Consider the following 16987-nt stretch of genomic DNA (forward strand, 5'->3'; position numbering starts at 1 on the left):
ATCTACAAGAAACAACTCTTATTTTTGCTCTAGCAAAAGTTTGCAACAGGCCCATAGTGGAATTCGTGGAAATGCCAGTCTTGCCAGTGCCGTTGCCTGATACGGGTACACTTAGGCCTTGTCTCCACGGCGCAACTGTTGAGGGAAGTTGGCGCAACTGTTACGAGTTTGTTGCACCAATCGAAGTTCCCTGTCTCGACGCACAAGCATGTGTTCCTGGAACTTTTAGGCGGGAATATTTGAACAACGTTAATTTTTTTAGGTTAAACGATGTCAATTGAGGTAACTGAACTGATAATTAAGAACGGGAGGTGAATATTTTGCGTTATTTCGACCAGGTATAAAACAAAAAACAATAACATAACACAGATATGGATTAAAAGAAAATATATTCGATAAAATTTTATTTTTCTGCTGTAGTGATATGCTACAAACGAAAATGTAAAATAGAGTCCCTTTATACCCAGAGTAACGACAACTCGATTATCAGCTGACTGGCAGCCGACCTTGGCTGGCCATTGCTGGCCATGGAGGCCGAAACTAGTGCACTCAAACGAACGATATTGAGGGATAAGGATCAGGAATCCTGCGATGTCTGTCACACAAAAACAACAACATCAACAAATTGATCAATTAAAACGAAAATTAGATTGGTTTGTGAATAATTTCTTAATCTATTTTCATTTTAGACCGATGGAAATAACAATTTACTCTTGATAAACCACAATTAGGTAATATTTTCATTATTCTTGTTCACATTCGAGGTACCGCCATCTTGGTGCACTAGTTTCGGCCTCCATGAGCGAGAACCAATCAGAATTGGATTTTTTTTTAGGCCACTTTCAGCCCAATCCTGGCCCAACCAAAAGTGAGTTGTCGTAACTCTGGGTATAAAGGGACTCTAATGTAAAATTGATACTGAAATGTATATAAATATTTCTAAATATTAACCGCTCCAAAATAAAACACCCGTAATAAACTCCCGCTTCGCGTGTAACCAGCGGTTATCAATTCAAAACACGAAGGTAAACAACTGTTGAGGTTCCAGGTTTCTGACCTTGAAAGTTTCTGTTATAAGTGAAACATTTTTGAGACACTTCCTTCCTTCAACAGTTGCGCCAACTTCCCTCAACAGTTGCGCCGTGGAGACAAGGCCTTAGCTCGTATATCCGGCGGTATCAACTAGGCTGAAGGCGCGTCTTTACCCCCCTAGGTGTCTTACCTTCCCCGCCTAAAGTCGGGCCCAATGCGCGGTCTAGATTGTATAAGGCCTTGTCTCCACGGCGCAACTGTTGAAGGAAGTTGGCGCAACTGTTGAAGGAACGGAACTGTCTCACAAATGTTTCACTTATAACAGAAACTTTCAAGGTCAGAAGCCTCGAACGTGGAACAGTTGTTTACCTTTTTCGTCTGATTTAACCTCAAATAAACGATTGAGTGAGTGCTTATCCCACGATTTAGCTTTAATTTTGCCATTATTCAACATATTTTAAATCATAATTTTACTATAATTGTTGCTTAAGCACTTTTACGTGATTCCTTCAGTTATATGTGGCTTATTTATCCTTATTTAGCTAAACGTAGGACGTTATTTTCTAGTGAAGGTGTTTAGTGTCAGATGGAATCCAGGCTTATTAACTGCTTTTTCAGATAATTCTTGCAACTCTAATCAACATTTTATGACTACAGAAGCAAAGCAAGCAAAGAGCTTTACAGGCTACAATTGAGTTATAGCCTTACCTACCAGTTCATCATCTGCGGAGAACTTTTTTACTGTATCCACACGATTTGCCTAAGATTTCAAGATAAGGCACCCTGCTTCCCTTTAAGTAGTGCACCGAATATTTTCATTTCAATCTACCGATTAAATCTAGAATCTGATCCAATCAGAGCTGTGTAGCTCTTGAATTTGTGTGTTATCCATGTATCTATTTCCTGGTTGTCCTACTGGAAGTGTGAGACCAGCCACAACCGTGACCTGCTGACTTATTTCTTTGATCCAATCTCTTGTAAATGATGACTCAAATTCTGAGGCCATCATTTATTGAAACTAGTTCAAAGTTATTGCTCCAAAGTATCGTCACTCTTCTCATACTGAGGTAGAAGGAAGGAGATTTTTTGGTGAGTGCTCTGTTATCCAAGATTTGCAATTTGAGATAAGAATACGGTTTTTATTGAGGCGTGTAACAATTTTTGGTCGTTTAATCACTTGTTATAATTGAGCCTTGGCGTTAGAGATCCATCAACTGTGGAAAGTGGCTCTGCCTGTGCAAAAATATCTTGTGACAGCAGTGAATGTTAGTAAATGCACTTTACAGGTAGACCGAAAGCTCTTTATTCCAATCTACCCGAATAATTAAATTCAAAAGCATCTTTGAATTGAGTTCATATCGAATCTCAATGGGAGAATTATATACAGTGTAAGCGAAAGAATATCAATGGTAAGGTTGGGTTTGTGTCTTAGGTTAGTGAAATGCAATGGCAGGTTCTGAAATCTTGTTTGTCAGTTGCTCTTTACATGAGTCACCTTTGAAAATCAAGTTTCAGAAAAAAAAACACATAGGTAGGCAAACAGTAGTAGGTAGCTTGCCTATTTTCTTCCTGTCTTGCTCATGGACTCGGAGAGCAGTCGGAAAGAGGGGTGAGAAACAGGATTTCAGCGCGTATCTCTGGGAATGTGGAAATTTAAAATTTGTGAAGCGTCATCAGTTTTTTAAGATTGTCATCGTCCGTTGCCTCAAGAGGATTTAGACGCTTCTGCTTCAGCGATACATTGTTGACCTATCAATATCCGCTTATTTTGATCATATTTTGAAGGAGCGATTCCCATAAGTATTCCCGATTAGTTATTTGTTTCACTGCAATAATGGCAGACATACAGTCTTTACGACACCATGGAGTGAAGGTGCGGTGCTTTACTGGATTAGCACTCCTACACTTTCAATGCTTATATCTACCTATTGTAAGATCATTAGAAGCTCGGGTGAAGCTTTCTACATCCTCATTTCGCATCTCGTTGTGAGCCATGGCCAGTGTACCTCGACGGGAATCTGCCCATGGTCTTACCCACCACCTTGGTGGCACCCTTTTACACTTTAAAAAATAAAGGGATGCAGCTGCAGCACTCGTCAAAAAGGCAAAATATGCCGCACTCAACCGAGCATCACTCATTATGACAATATAAGAAAACTCGACATGGACAATCAATTCTACAAGTGCTTTGTTTACAAAAGTTGATACTGATTAACCTCAAAAGTAATTGAGTCGTTCAAATATTCCCGCTTAAATGTTCCGGGAACACTTAGCAACTTAGCCGTGTGTCGAGACAGGGAACCTCGGTTGGTGCAACAAACGCGGAACAAACACGCAACAGTTGCGCTAACTTCCTTCAACAGTTGCGCCGTGGAGACAAGGCCTAATACGTCAATGGAAAAATTAGAGTCCCTTTATACCCAGAGTTAAGACAACTCACTTTTGGTTGGCCTGAAAGTGGCCTAAAAAAAAATCCAATTCTGATTGGTTCTCGCTCATGGAGGCCGAAACGAGTGCACCAAGATGGCGGTACCTCGAATGTGAACAAGAATAATGAAAACATTACCTAATTGTGGTTTATCAAGAGTAAATTGTTATTTCCATCGGTCCAAAATGAAAATAGATTAAGAAATTATTCACAAACCAATCTCATTTCTTTTTAATTGATCAATTTGTTGATGTTGTTGTTTTTGTGTGACAGACATCGCAGGATTCCTGATCCTTATCCCTCAATATCGTTCGTTTGGGTGCACTCGTTTCGGCCTCCATGGCCAGCCAAGGCCGGCTGCGAGTCAGCTGATAATCGAGTTGTCTTAACTCTGGGTATAAAGGGACTCTAGGAAAAATGACAGTAGATGTTTAATCATTTCACGTTCATCTTTAAAATTGAATGAATACCTAATCTCAACAACCCTCCAAATCATGCTCGAGCTTATATTCTGAGTTCAGAAAAGTTGCCATAGGTAATTTTTAGTCATGTTAAAAATAATTATGGCAGGCGCAGAAATTCATCATGTTGTTGATTGAGCTTCTAATGATCTTACAATAGGTACTTAGATATAGGCATTGAAAGTGTAGGAGTGCTAATCCAGTAAAGCACCGCACTTTCACTCCATGCTGTCGTAAAGATTGTGTGTCTGCCATTATTGTAGTGAAACAAATAAAGAATCGGGATATACTTATGGGAATTCCTCCTTCAAGATATGATCGTTGCGTTCATAAATCAAAGGGACCCGGAAAATCGATATTGAACAGTGTAAACACTACGTAGCAGCAGAGTTATTCGATTATCTTCATCTGTCAACTTGGTGGGTGACATGCTGAAAAGTATGATTCTCTCCACATTTTTTAATTTCTTCCTCGGCCCTTAGCATAAGCATGCATTTTATTTGACCCTTTTTAATTCTATCTGCGAGGGATCTTTCATTCATCAGGACAGGAAAAGTAAGGAAGAAAATAAGTAAAAAAAATTGCGATTTTTTAGTGTGAGGAAATACATTGTCCGATGAAACTGAACTGAGGCAATGCAAAAAACTCCCGGCTTCAATCTACTTAAGTATTTAAGTCCTCTTTATGAGGCCCCCTTCATTTAAAAATAAAAATTAAAACTTCAAATGCACAGTGCCGATCTATTTAAAACAACGCAAATATTTCCTCTTCCTCTCCTTCTTTACTTCTTTATTTATTTAATTTTTTGTCGACGCCGAGCATATGAGTGATTTCTCAAAGGACACATTAAATGAATTTCTCCCTAAAGAACAATTATTTTGTAGACAAATATAATGGGCATCTTGATTTTTTAACTTCCGTCTCCTTTTATTCCGTCATAAATGGTGTTGGTTTAAGCAGATGCTAACGGCATCTGGTAGCAATTGCATGTATCATTCTCATAGGAGGCGTCACCATCCGGTTTACTAATTTTAAGGAAACTGGTTTCTTCTTCGAAGCAAAATGTTATATTGAAAGTAGGCAACCGCACATGTCCCATGCCGCATCCGTTCCCCGCGGAAGGGACTCACTCCGTTTACTACTTTTAAGGTAACTGGTTTCTTCTTCTGACGTACCTTGTTTTCTTTCATCAAACAAGCTGTTGGGTTATTAAAAGGCAACAGCGTCCGGCTTATTGCATCCTCCCCCGCTGAGGGCGTTCGCCCCGTTTACTAATTCTGAGGAAACCGTTTTCTTCTTTCGACACAACGTGTTTTCTTCTACCAAGCAAGCTGTTGGGTTAAAAGAAGGCAACAGCGTCTGGCTTATTGCATCCTCCCCCGCTGAGGGCGTTCGCCCCGTTTACTAATTCTGAGGAAACCGTTTTCTTCTTTCGACACAACGTGTTTTCTTCTACCAAGCAAGCTGTTGTGTTAAAAGAAGGCAACAGCGTCTGGCTTATTGCATCCTCCCCCGCTGAGGGCGTTCGCCCCGTTTACTAATTCTAAGGAAACCGTTTTCTTCTTTCGACACAACGTGTTTTCTTCTACCAAGCAAGCTGTTGGGTTAAAAGAAGGCAACAGCGTCTGGCTTATTGCATCCTCCCCCGCTGAGGGCGTTCGCCCCGTTTACTAATTCTGAGGAAACCGTTTTCTTCTTTCGACACAACGTGTTTTCTTCTACCAAGCAAGCTGTTGTGTTAAAAGAAGGCAACAGCGTCTGGCTTATTGCATCCTCCCCCGCTGAGGGCGTTCGCCCCGTTTACTAATTTTGAGGAAACCGGTTTCTTCTTTAAACGCAACGTGTTTCACTGTACCAAGCAAACTGTTGAATTGTAAAAAATCAACGGGCGTATTGCTAATTGCATCCGGTCGCCTCGAAAGGAGTTAGCTCCGTTTACTAATTTTGAGGAAACCGGTTTCTTCTTTCGACACAACGTATTTTCTTCTACCAAGCATGCTGTTGACTTAAAAAGAGGCAACGGCCGGACTCAGAAGGACGTTCACCCCGTTTACTAATTTTAAAGAAACTGGTTTCTTCATTCAAGCAAAAGTTGGCTTATTTTAAAACAACGTTTATTTTACCTAAGAAAACACGATTCGCTTGTTTCAAGCGAATCATGTTGTCTTACATTAAGAAAACCGTTAGTTTCTTCCAAGTCAAACCCGTTTTGAAATAAGTAAAAAATCCAAGTAGACGCGTTTACTTAAATTCAGGAAATCTTTTTTTTCCGTGTACCGACGGATTTACATGAAATTCGATATCCTGGTGGTTTTTGGGTGGATATAAAGAAATCTTTCATTAATTCTTGAAACACTAAATTATCGATATCGCATTTCATGCAAATCCATTCGTTAACAGCCGTAAAACTGATTTCTCGCAGTTTGCGCCAAAATTTTTCTTTTCTTATTATCTTTCGAATGAGGTATCACGAAGGGGGGGGGGGGTTGCCATTTGATAAAACAAGTTAGCCCCTGCCCCCCTTAGGGGGGGCCGCCCCCCAAAATTTTGGGTGGACCAAAAAGTTGCTACTTTAGACCGAGGATCATTGCCAAAGCCCAAGTAGCATTTTGCAACGAAAAAATTGCAATTTAAATGAAATAAAATTTCCAGATGATTTCAACTTTCTTGCAAGAAAATTGCAATTATTTTACAACATCTGACCCCCTCATTGTAAAAAAGTTGCAATTTTTTTTTTGCAAAGAAATTTCAATATTGACGACCTTTAAATTTCAACCCCTAAATTTTCCGGGGAAATTATAATAATTCGAATCCATGCTTACCTAATGTCCTACGACGTTTAGCAGCATAAAATACCGGACGCCCTTGAGTGGGCTTGAACCCGACCCGCGAATGTCATAGCGGAGCACTCTTCCACTGAGCTACAGGGAGCTGATGATGAGCTGAGTTGAAATCACGCCTGTTAAGGCTGTTATCGCATGCATTGCGTCAGTGCGTGGCTCAACATTCATCATAGATTTGATTAACGCCGTTTTTCTCAGGCTTCTTTCTTTTGCCTATTATTTATTTTTTTTCGTGTTATTTATTTTTTTCATATTTTTTTTGTCTGATTTTTTTTTTCGATATCACGTAATAGGTACTCACACTAAATTTACACCGGTGTAAATTACACCACATACTAACTTGAGAACTTAAAAATATTTTCAAAAAATATTTTTAAAATATTTTCAAAACTTTCTTAAGGAATATTTTTAACATGCATGTTTACAGGCAATATTTTTGAATTATTTTGAAAATATTTTTTGTAAACATTTTCAAAATATTCCTTTAAAATGTTTTAAAAATATTTTGAAAATATTTTACTTACAATATTGCCATGAAAATATTTTGATAAAGGTGACAATATTTTCAAAATATGTTGCGCTATATGGGTTAGGTAGGTGAGACATTTAAGTCGAAAAAACTTTAAAACAACTAGAGAATTGGATGCCAGGCACATGGCGTGAATTTGTTACAACATGATTGCACCGAAATTGCAGTCTTTATAGTGCCTTGAAAAACAAGCATAATCTACATTTCTTGCAAACTTATTGCAATAAAATTGCAACTTTTTAAGCGCCTTCAAATGAACGTATAGGCAACAAGCAAAAATTGCAATCAACTCACAATCCATTGCAATGAAATTGCAATCCATGCTACTTGGGAGTTTCAAACTTCTATCTCAATTTGGAAAAAAGTTACAGGGGTGGTCAGTGACTTTTGGATAACCCTGTATAGGTACTCTACCTATATATCGATGTGAATCAGAGAGTATAGAAGGTTAGAGAGGTTAGAGGCCCGGCTCAATGCTAGGTAATTGAAACAGAAGCGCTCGCAGGCAACGTACGCAACTAGTATTTTCTGTTGTTTTCCCGTTATTATTAGTGGCGGGTATGTTGCTGCCGGAACACCTACACGTAGGCAATTTTTTAAATGTACATCGTCCGTCCGCAACTCTCGCATGGCCAATCAGTGCAGTGGTATGGGAATCCCGCTCCCCGCGCACTCTCGCGCCAACGTACGCAACTGCTTGCTCACGGCTCAACTTCAGTTTCAATTCTTCCCTATCCAGTCGGGCCTCTAAACTTCTATACTCTTTGATCTCAACTTTGATCTGAATGTTGTTTTTGAAATGTGGTATTGAAATGTCCGATTGCTCTACTCCCCATAATTTCCGTCAGCATTTCGGTCCATGAGTTACTTTTTTGTCCGAATCAGACGTCGCCCTCAATGCAGTTTCTCTTTTCATCGCAAGAATATTGATTTCTTTTTCTCCTTACATTAACCATCATTCTGAAGCCCCGAACCGACCGTCAGTTTCAGCTTCAGCCTCAGGCGTGTCATAGTTTATCTACTCAGTGCATTGTGATAGTGCGTCCCCTCGAGTTCTTATCGGTAAAGATAGTTTTCATTCTCTAGCAGTTGTTCTCACTTACTACTAGGAAGAAGCTCTCACTCTCTCTTAAAACTTTGGAAAGTAATCAATCAGAGTAACAGTCGTAATATTTATGATACTCGGATCTGAGAACGTTACTGTCACCTACCTCTGGATTGAGTATCAAAATATACTTATCACACAATGTAAAATGGTGTTTGCATACTGCTTCATTGAAATGTTATTCCATGGCTTCCCTCTATGATTGCTGCAGATTTAAGTCAGCTTTAATGTAAGTTATTTCTGTCTCCAAGATTGCTATGCTGTGTTTCTCTCGGTAGATATACTACACACAAGGTGTGTTCATCATGCTGCTATCTATGCTTTAATCAAAACCTAATTCAGTGAAATGTATTTATCATTTCAGATTGGTTGTCATTATAAGAAAAACTGTATTAAACGCAGTATTACTGATGTATTATCAACCCACTCATGAGTGAGCAAAGCTTCGGTGACACTGGGAAAATGAACTGACCTGAGACAGTTTCTAACTGTTGGTTCCAGAAATATTCCTCTGGCACAAAAATATGAGTAAACAAAGTTTTTCTCCTCCCCACTGTAGAGGGACCAATAGTGTCCCAGCCAAGACGACAAAAATGAGACAAGATAAATCCTACTTGATGGGAATCCTAACCTTAGTCTCTTGTCATAATGGATTTTGTGTGCATAACAACTAGGGGTGTTCAAAGGAATTCTTACTGGAACACTATCGATATCGTCTCTTATTGAAACTGGCAGCAGTACCGACAGTGGCTATTATATCGACAACAGCCGGCCTTATCGGATTTTTGAGAGCTCGCACTCAATGCATTGTTGCCCCGTGCGTCAGTTTATCAGATTGCCTGGCGCGGCGGCGCGTGAAATAGATGCACAAATGGCAACAGCTTATTTTCGTCAGCTCTGAAAACTCTGATAGCTATCGGCAAGAGCGCTCTTATCGTAACGTTTTCTTAACGGAACTGTTTCGGTAGCTTATCGACAACCAATAGAACAGCCCGATTAACAACCGTGGAACGCACGATACAGAAAGTTTTCATAACCTGTTCCCCTCAAAAATCTTTTCTTGCCCTTTTGTAAAAATTTTGTTATTTTCAAGAACACTTAGACCGTAGGCCAGCTAGGGGTAGCCCTCCCCACCCTGTGAGAACTTTGAAGATGGTGATTTTCTTGAAGCTCTCGACTAGGAGAATAAGATTTTTTTTTTTTATGGGGATTCTATCGTGGTGAGGAGAAGTAAGCCCCCCCAAAATTGCTCCCATCTTTCCCAAAGAGGCTTGATTTTAGGGCAAAACTCCACATAACCGATCTGATAACTTGTGAAATTTCTTGCGGGAAAGTTATGTGTGACTTTGGCCATGACCTGCAGCAATCCCAAAACGGGGAGGCTTAAAATGTCCAATTATCTCAAATTCCTGTGAGAATGACTGTTTCGCCGCGTTTTCTCCCCAATAACGCGGAGAAGGTCGGTAATATCGTTACATTGTTTATCCCTAAAATGATAGAGCATAACTTTTTCATTCCAAGGGCAGCCTAACCCCTCGTGGGAGGGAAGGGGACCCCTAGCAGAACCCACCCTACAAAAACCGTTGAGATTGGCAGCTTCCCTGAAGTAGCGTTATTTACAAAAATGGGCAGCAAAATGAAAGCAAGTAGCGATTGTTCTAGGAGTACATCCATGTGACCTTTCGTTAGAGGTTGGGAAGGGGGGGGGGGTTACATCCTCCCCCTTCCCCTCCTGTTCCCTCTCTCCCTGATAATTAAACACGAAAAAAGTCAAATCATCACGAAAATTCCACTTTTTAAAGCGATTGCCAAGGCTTGTCGTTGGCACGCCCACACAAAGAAAATTAAATAGTATATTTGCAACAAGGGGGAAGGGGGATTAGGCATCAGAGTCCCCCCAGCCAACCTTAAAGAAGGTCGGGGGTGGGGGTAATGTAAATACATTACTAATGTAATGGGAGGAATGAGGAAATCCAGCTGCAGTAGGAGAAGTTTAAGAATTGAAGGAATAATACCTAATCAGGGCGTAGTCCACAAACATCGATCTACAGATTTATTTTTGGGAATTACCAAAACAGAGGTAAGTATTTTCATAATTGACGGGTAGGTACATTCTTAAGCTTATGTCAATATTTTAGAAACGTTTGGAGAATAGGCCCAAGCGTATTGGATTGTTTGCCAAATTATTCAATCATTCATTTCGTAACCAACACATACAGCAATAATATATCTATAAAAAACATTAAGCGATTAGGAATGGGGATTAGGGAATACTGTTTTTATGAAGGGCCCCCCAACCAAAATTCCCCGTAAATGGAAAAGTTTTCTTGGCAAGGTTAAAAATAAGAACCAACTTAACAATCTCCTCTTAACTGAAGGGACTGAAAGAAATAAGCCCTATATTTTCACAGAAAAAAGTATAAATAAGGCATGGAGAAGAGTGCACCCTGTTTACTTCCGGTGGTGGCATGAAAGTTTACCTCACCTCGCAAACTCAATAAAAAGCAAACCAAAAAGAAGCGGACACTCGAATAATTTTGCCTTTTTCTGAGTCCAACAATTTGGATAACTATCCCTCAATTAGAGTTCGTTCGCCAGACACAGATGTATTTATGCTCCTTCTTCGATACGCCCACAATATTAAAAAAACTGTGCTTTTTAATACAGAAAGAGGCAACTATCAAAGAGTGATTAATGTTCACTCTGTCGCAAGTTAGTTGGGACCTGATGCGTGCCATGCTTTACTGAATTTACATGCGTTTTCAGGTTGTGACGTAAAATCTGCATTGTCCTAAATTCATGAAAATCAACGGTTTGTCCCAGGTTTCAAGTTGCTTGATCAATCTACAACAGTGTCAAATAGTCGCTTCTCTAGAGGAATTCGTATGTTGTATATACTCTCCTTCAAAAAAAAAAATTTGATTACTACTAATCAACTACTACGGTTCGAGCTTCTCTCAAGAATATTTTTCATGGCAGAAACAATAAGCCTCACTAGCATGCATTTGAGCTTTCTACAGCCTCGTAAAAGTTTACTGGTGAACTATATATATAAACGACAAATTATACTAGTGCTAAACTTGGAACAATGAACTCATTTGAAATACGACCACCAGAGAAGCACGGCTGGAAATTGCTCAGGAGCACTCGAATTTGACCGGATCTCTTCGGAAACAATGCCAAAAACTCTCAATGATCTCATAGGAAGCATAAGTGAAATAGGCATTTTTGGGGAGGGAAGATAACAACGGCTTTTTAACCCCCCCCCCCCCCCCACCCTTTCCCTCGTTAAATAAGATTAGTGTGAGCGTTTTAATGGCAACCCTCGAAAGTCGCCTTAAAAAGTGGAATTTTCACGTTTATTTAACTTTTTTCGTGATTATTTTTTGGGTAGAGGAAGGGGGAGGATGTAACCCCCCGCGACCTCCTACGAGAGGTACTTCAGAGAAGCTACCAATCTCGACGGATTTTGTAGGGTGGGTTCTAGTAGGGGCCCGCCTACCTCCCCTCGAGGGGTTAGCTTCTCTCTGGAATGAAAAAGTTATGCTCCATCATTTTAAGGATAAACAATTTAACGATTTCACCAACCTTCTCCGCGTTATTGGCGAGAAATCGCGGCGAAACGGGTTATTCTCGCGGGAATTTGAGATATTTTGACATTTTAAGCCTCCTCATTTTGAGGTTGTCGCAGGTCATGGCCAAAGTCACACATAACTTTCCCGCAAGAAATTTCACGAGCTATCAGACTTGTTACTTGGAGTTTTGCCCCATAATCAAGCTTCTTCGAGAAAAATGGGAAAATTTGCGAAAAGTCGGAATTCTGAGCAATTTTGGGGGATTTAGGGGGGGTGTGGCTCACTCCCCCACCACGATAGAATTCGCGTAAACAAAAAAATCGTATTCTACTAGTCGAGAGCTTCAAGAAAATTACCACACTATGGCATATGGAATCACCGTGATCAGCTCGCTGGGCGAGCTGTCACGCCTAGCCGGGGAGTGTCCCTGGACCCCGATTCCATGCTTCGCGATGAACTTGCGACTCGCTCCGCGAGCCGCCCCTCATAAATATTACCCATTAAAATGATAATAATATAATGATGAGAAGATAACATCTTAGCCACGCTTGCCACGGCCGCCATCTTGAGTTTTGGAATTTTGAAAATCTGACCAAAAATTCAAGTTTTCCGTCGAAAAATATCCTCGGAAACCGAGTTTCACGAAAATCGATCGAACGGGAGCCGACTTAGCAATTTAGACCACTGCCGCCATTTTGGATTTTGAAATTTTGGGAATCTAACCAAAAATTCGAGTTTTCCACCACAAAGTACCCCTTGCCTCCAACTTTCACAAAAATCTGTCGAAAAATACCACCTTAAACCTGAAATTTCGTTTATAATGCTGTGACGTCTTGCGACAGGATCGAACCCGTTCGGCGCGGTGCGCCTGGACAACCTCGTTTCCCCAACGCATAAGTATAAGGAGAATCAACTTTTATTATTTTTTTTTTTAGGCTCCAGCGTCATTTTTTTCTATATTTGAGTTTTCTGGCATGCAAAGGTGTTTCTTAGCTTTATTCTTGCAAAGTTTGAAGGAAATCGCTTCCACAGTTTTTTTGTAAAGTAATCTTGGATTTTGAAATGTTTATAATCTGACCAAAAATTTAAGTTTTCCCTTGCGAAAAGCTCCTTAAAACTGAATTTCACAAAAAGCGATGAAACAGGAATCTAGATAGCATTTCAAACCACGTCCGCCATCTTGGATTTTACAATTTTGAAAATCTGACCAAAAATTCGAGTTTCCCGTCGAAAAATACCGTTTGCCACCCATTTTCACAAAAATCCGTCGAAAAATACCCCCTAGAACCTGGAATTCAGTCTACAATGCTGTGACGTCACGCGACAGGATTGAAACTGTTTGGGGCGGTGCGCGTGAACAATCTCGTATCTCCGATGCATTACTATACGGAGAAACAACTTTTCGCTCTTGCGGGCGTCCTAGGCAGCGGATTAGAATTGGAACAATTTTGATCAACTCCTCATTACAATAGCTAAGCATGTACAAATTTCAAAGGAAATCGCTTCCGCCAATTTTTCCCTAGGGGGGCTGAGTGAGTGGTAATAGAGTCCCTCTATACCCAGAGTTACGACAACTCACTTTTGGTTGGGCTGAAAGTGGCCTAAAAAAAAATCCAATTCTGATTGGTTCTCGCTCATGGAGTCACAAACGAGTGCACCAAGATGGCGGTGACTCGAATGTGAACAAAAATAATGAAAATATTACCTAATCGTGGTTTATCAAGAGTAAACTGTTATTTCCATCGGTCCAAAATGAAAATAGATTGAGAAATTATTCACAAACCAATCTCATTTTCTTTTTAATTGATCAATTTTGTTGATGTTGTTGTTTTTGGATGACAGACATCGCAGGATTCCTTATCCTTATCCTTCAATATCGTTCGTTTGGGTGCACTCGTTTGTGCTTCCATGGCCAGCCAAGGCCGGCTGCCAGTCAGCTGATAATCGAGTTGTCTTAACTCTGGGTATAAAGGGACTCTCAAGTGGTAACAGCAGCTTTTTATAGAGTACCTAGCCGTGATTAGCTCGCTTTGCGAGCTGACACGCCTATCCGAGGAGTGCCCCTGGACCCCCGGTTCTTCGCTTCGCGATGAACTTACGACTCATTCCGCGAACCGCCCCCGCCCCACATAGTTTTTAACTTTAATGAGAAGACAACATCTTCATCTTCATACTATTTTTCACCAATCTTCACAGAAATCGATGGTCCAGGAGCAAAGAACGCATTATAGAGCGCTGCCGCCATCTTAGATTTTGTAATGTTGAGAATCTGACCAAAGATTCGAGTTCTCCGTCGAAAAATACCCTCTGTTACCGAGTTTCACGATAATTGAAGGCGAAGAGGAGTCGAGATGGCATTTTAGACCACGGCTGCCATCTTGGATTTTGAAATTTTGAAAATCTAAGCAAAAATTCGAGTTTCTCGTCGGAAAATACCCCTGGATTCCGAGTTTCACGAAACATCGATCGAACAGGAGGCGACTTAGCTTCTTCGGCCACAGCCGCCATCCTTGATTCTGAAAATCTGACCGAAAATTCGAGTTCCCCGTCAAAAAATACACACTGATACCAATTTTCACGAAAAGCCGCCAAAAAATACCTCCTGAAACCTGAAATTTCGTCTACAAGACTGTGACGTTCCCGTCGAAATACACCTCCTAATACCGAATTTCACAAAAATCGATGGATTGGAAGCCGAGATAGCAATTTTGACCACGTTCGCCATCTTGGATTTTTTAATTTTGAAAATCGGACCTAAAATTCTAATTTCCCGTCGAAATATACCTCCTAATGCCGAATTTCACAAAACTTGATCGATATCAGGAAGCGATATAGCATTTTAGACCACGGCCGCCATCTTGGATTTTTGAATTTTGAAAATCTGACCAAGCATTCGAGTTTGCCGTCGAAATGTAACCTCTAATATCGAATTTCACTAAATTCGATGGATCATGAGCCGACCTAGCATTTTAGGCCACGGCCGCCATCTTGGATCTCGAAATTTTGAAAATCTAACCATAAATATGAGTTTCCCGTTGAAAAATACCGCTTAACACCGAGTTTCACGAAAATCGATTGAACAGGAGCAGACCTAGCATTTAAGCCACGGCCGCCATCTTGGATTTCGAAATTTTGAAAATCTGACCGATAATTCGAGTTTCCCATTGAAAAGTACCCTTGAACACTGAGTTTCACGAAAATCGATCGAACAGGAGCCGACTTAACATTTTAGGCCACGGCCGCCATCTTGGATTTTGAAATTTTGAAAATCCGACCAAATTCGAGTTTCCCGTCGAAAAATACCGCTTGCGACCAATTTTCACAAAAATCCGTCGAAAAACACCCCCTTAAACCCGGAATTTAGTCTTCAATGCTGTGACGTCACGCGACAGGATTGAACCTGTTCGGCTCGGTGCGCGTAAACAACCGCGTATCTCCAATGCAATACTATGGGGCGAAACAACTTTTCGCTCTTGCGGGCGTCCTAGGCAGCGGATTGGAATTGGAATAATTTTGATCAACTCAGGACAATTGCTAAGCATGTACCAAGTGAGTCAAATCGCGCACTACAACAGTTTCGGCAATCTTCTCTATCGAGCAATGTTCATTTCCCATCATGTGTTGTTCAAACTATAAGCTATTTGCTATAGCTGAGCCAAAGCGTCAAGATTGAGGTTGCCAGATTTTTATATCGCAGAGATTGTCATGATACACGTTTAGCGCGCGATGTGATTCACGTAGAGCATTGAGTTTTCATGAGCGGGTGGTTTGAATTCACGCATCAAGAATCATTAAATATCTTTGTAAGGAGTTGATTTCAATAATTTCCGTTGTGCGTATCGTGTTTTACGTGAAATTTTGGTTAAGAAACATGTATCAGAATGCTGAAATTCGAACCTTGTCTAGTGGTCCATTGTAACATATACTCTTCTCAAACCAGCAGCATTCATATTACTCTGTAATATTAGCTGTGTTCATCTTCAACATCCTACGTCTTAGGTACACTTTTCTCATTTTCATCAGATTTATGAAGGTAAAAAGCAACCCTCTCAAAATTTTTTCTTTCCTTACAGGCGTATTTGTGTTAGGATCAATACTTTCTATGCCTGATGCTTGGAGGATCAACACGATTTGAGATCGAGAGTCAGAAAAATCAAGGCTGAAATTTAAAATCATCCTTGGTAAATCTCATCTTCATGGCTCAAATTTACTCAAACCGTTGATTCATTGCCTCATAATTTCCACACCATTATTAAAGAATGACTGCGTCTTTTGATCCTCACGACAAATCCAGGTCGGTTGGTGCTTCATTCTTTATTTCTCTCTCTCCTCTTGCTTTTAATCTCAGCCAGACCAGCTCAAAATTTAAACTTAAAAAATTTAGGCTCTCTTCAATGCAAGCAGGTACAGCAATAATTTTACTCATTAAAAAAACTTCACTCTACGTAACCAAGGAGTGGAAATAGTTCCATAGGACTGACTTACGAGGGCTGTCCCAAAAGAAACTGGACTTTGGTCATAGAAGGCGAACCGAGCGTCGTAATGAAGTTTTCTTGGGCTTGTTTGAAAGCTGATAAGCTACTGGAGATGCTTGTTTTTACAGAATGCAAAAATTCGTCTTGGTAAGGAAACTACACGCTTTGGAATAAAGGAAAGTCAAACTCGAGTTGCGATTTTTGTCTTTATTTCAAGAAAAATTTGGATACAACTTAAAAAAAAAAACCCAGGTTTTATGTTAAAAACTTCGTTGCTCTCTTATTCAAATGCTTAAAAATAAGGAAATTAACATTTTAAGCAGCTTACCAAGTCATCACCTATCCCCTTCAAAATACTCGCCAGCTTTGTCGATGCATTTTTGCCACCGTTTGTTCAATTGGAAGAAACACTGTTGGAAATCCACAGGTTTGAATGATCGCAATTCCTTCAAGGTGTTCTCTTGAATTTCCGGAATGGTTTGAAAACGTCGACCTTTCAAGGTAGACTTAAGTCGTGGAAATAAGAAAAAATCACACGG

General features: G+C 40.2%; 1 protein-coding gene across 2 annotated transcripts in view; it reads left to right on the forward strand.

The window, feature by feature from the left end:
* Positions 1-8035: 8035 nt before the first annotated feature.
* The window catches only part of Crk (Crk proto-oncogene, adaptor protein), a 34392-nt gene continuing 25440 nt past the window's right edge, over positions 8036-16987 (forward strand). The window contains exons 1-2 of one of the 2 annotated variants that reach the window (XM_072306389.1): positions 8036-8627; positions 16047-16267. In XM_072306389.1, the coding sequence (XP_072162490.1) occupies positions 16233-16267 (35 nt within the window). In that variant the 5' untranslated portion in view covers positions 8036-8627; positions 16047-16232. The remainder of the gene's footprint in view (positions 8628-16046; positions 16268-16987) is intronic. The other variant, XM_072306390.1, reaches the window with a different exon arrangement.

The sequence above is a fragment of the Bemisia tabaci genome, chromosome 1 (assembly GCF_918797505.1).
Source record: "Bemisia tabaci chromosome 1, PGI_BMITA_v3".
NCBI lineage: Eukaryota > Metazoa > Arthropoda > Insecta > Hemiptera > Aleyrodidae > Bemisia > Bemisia tabaci.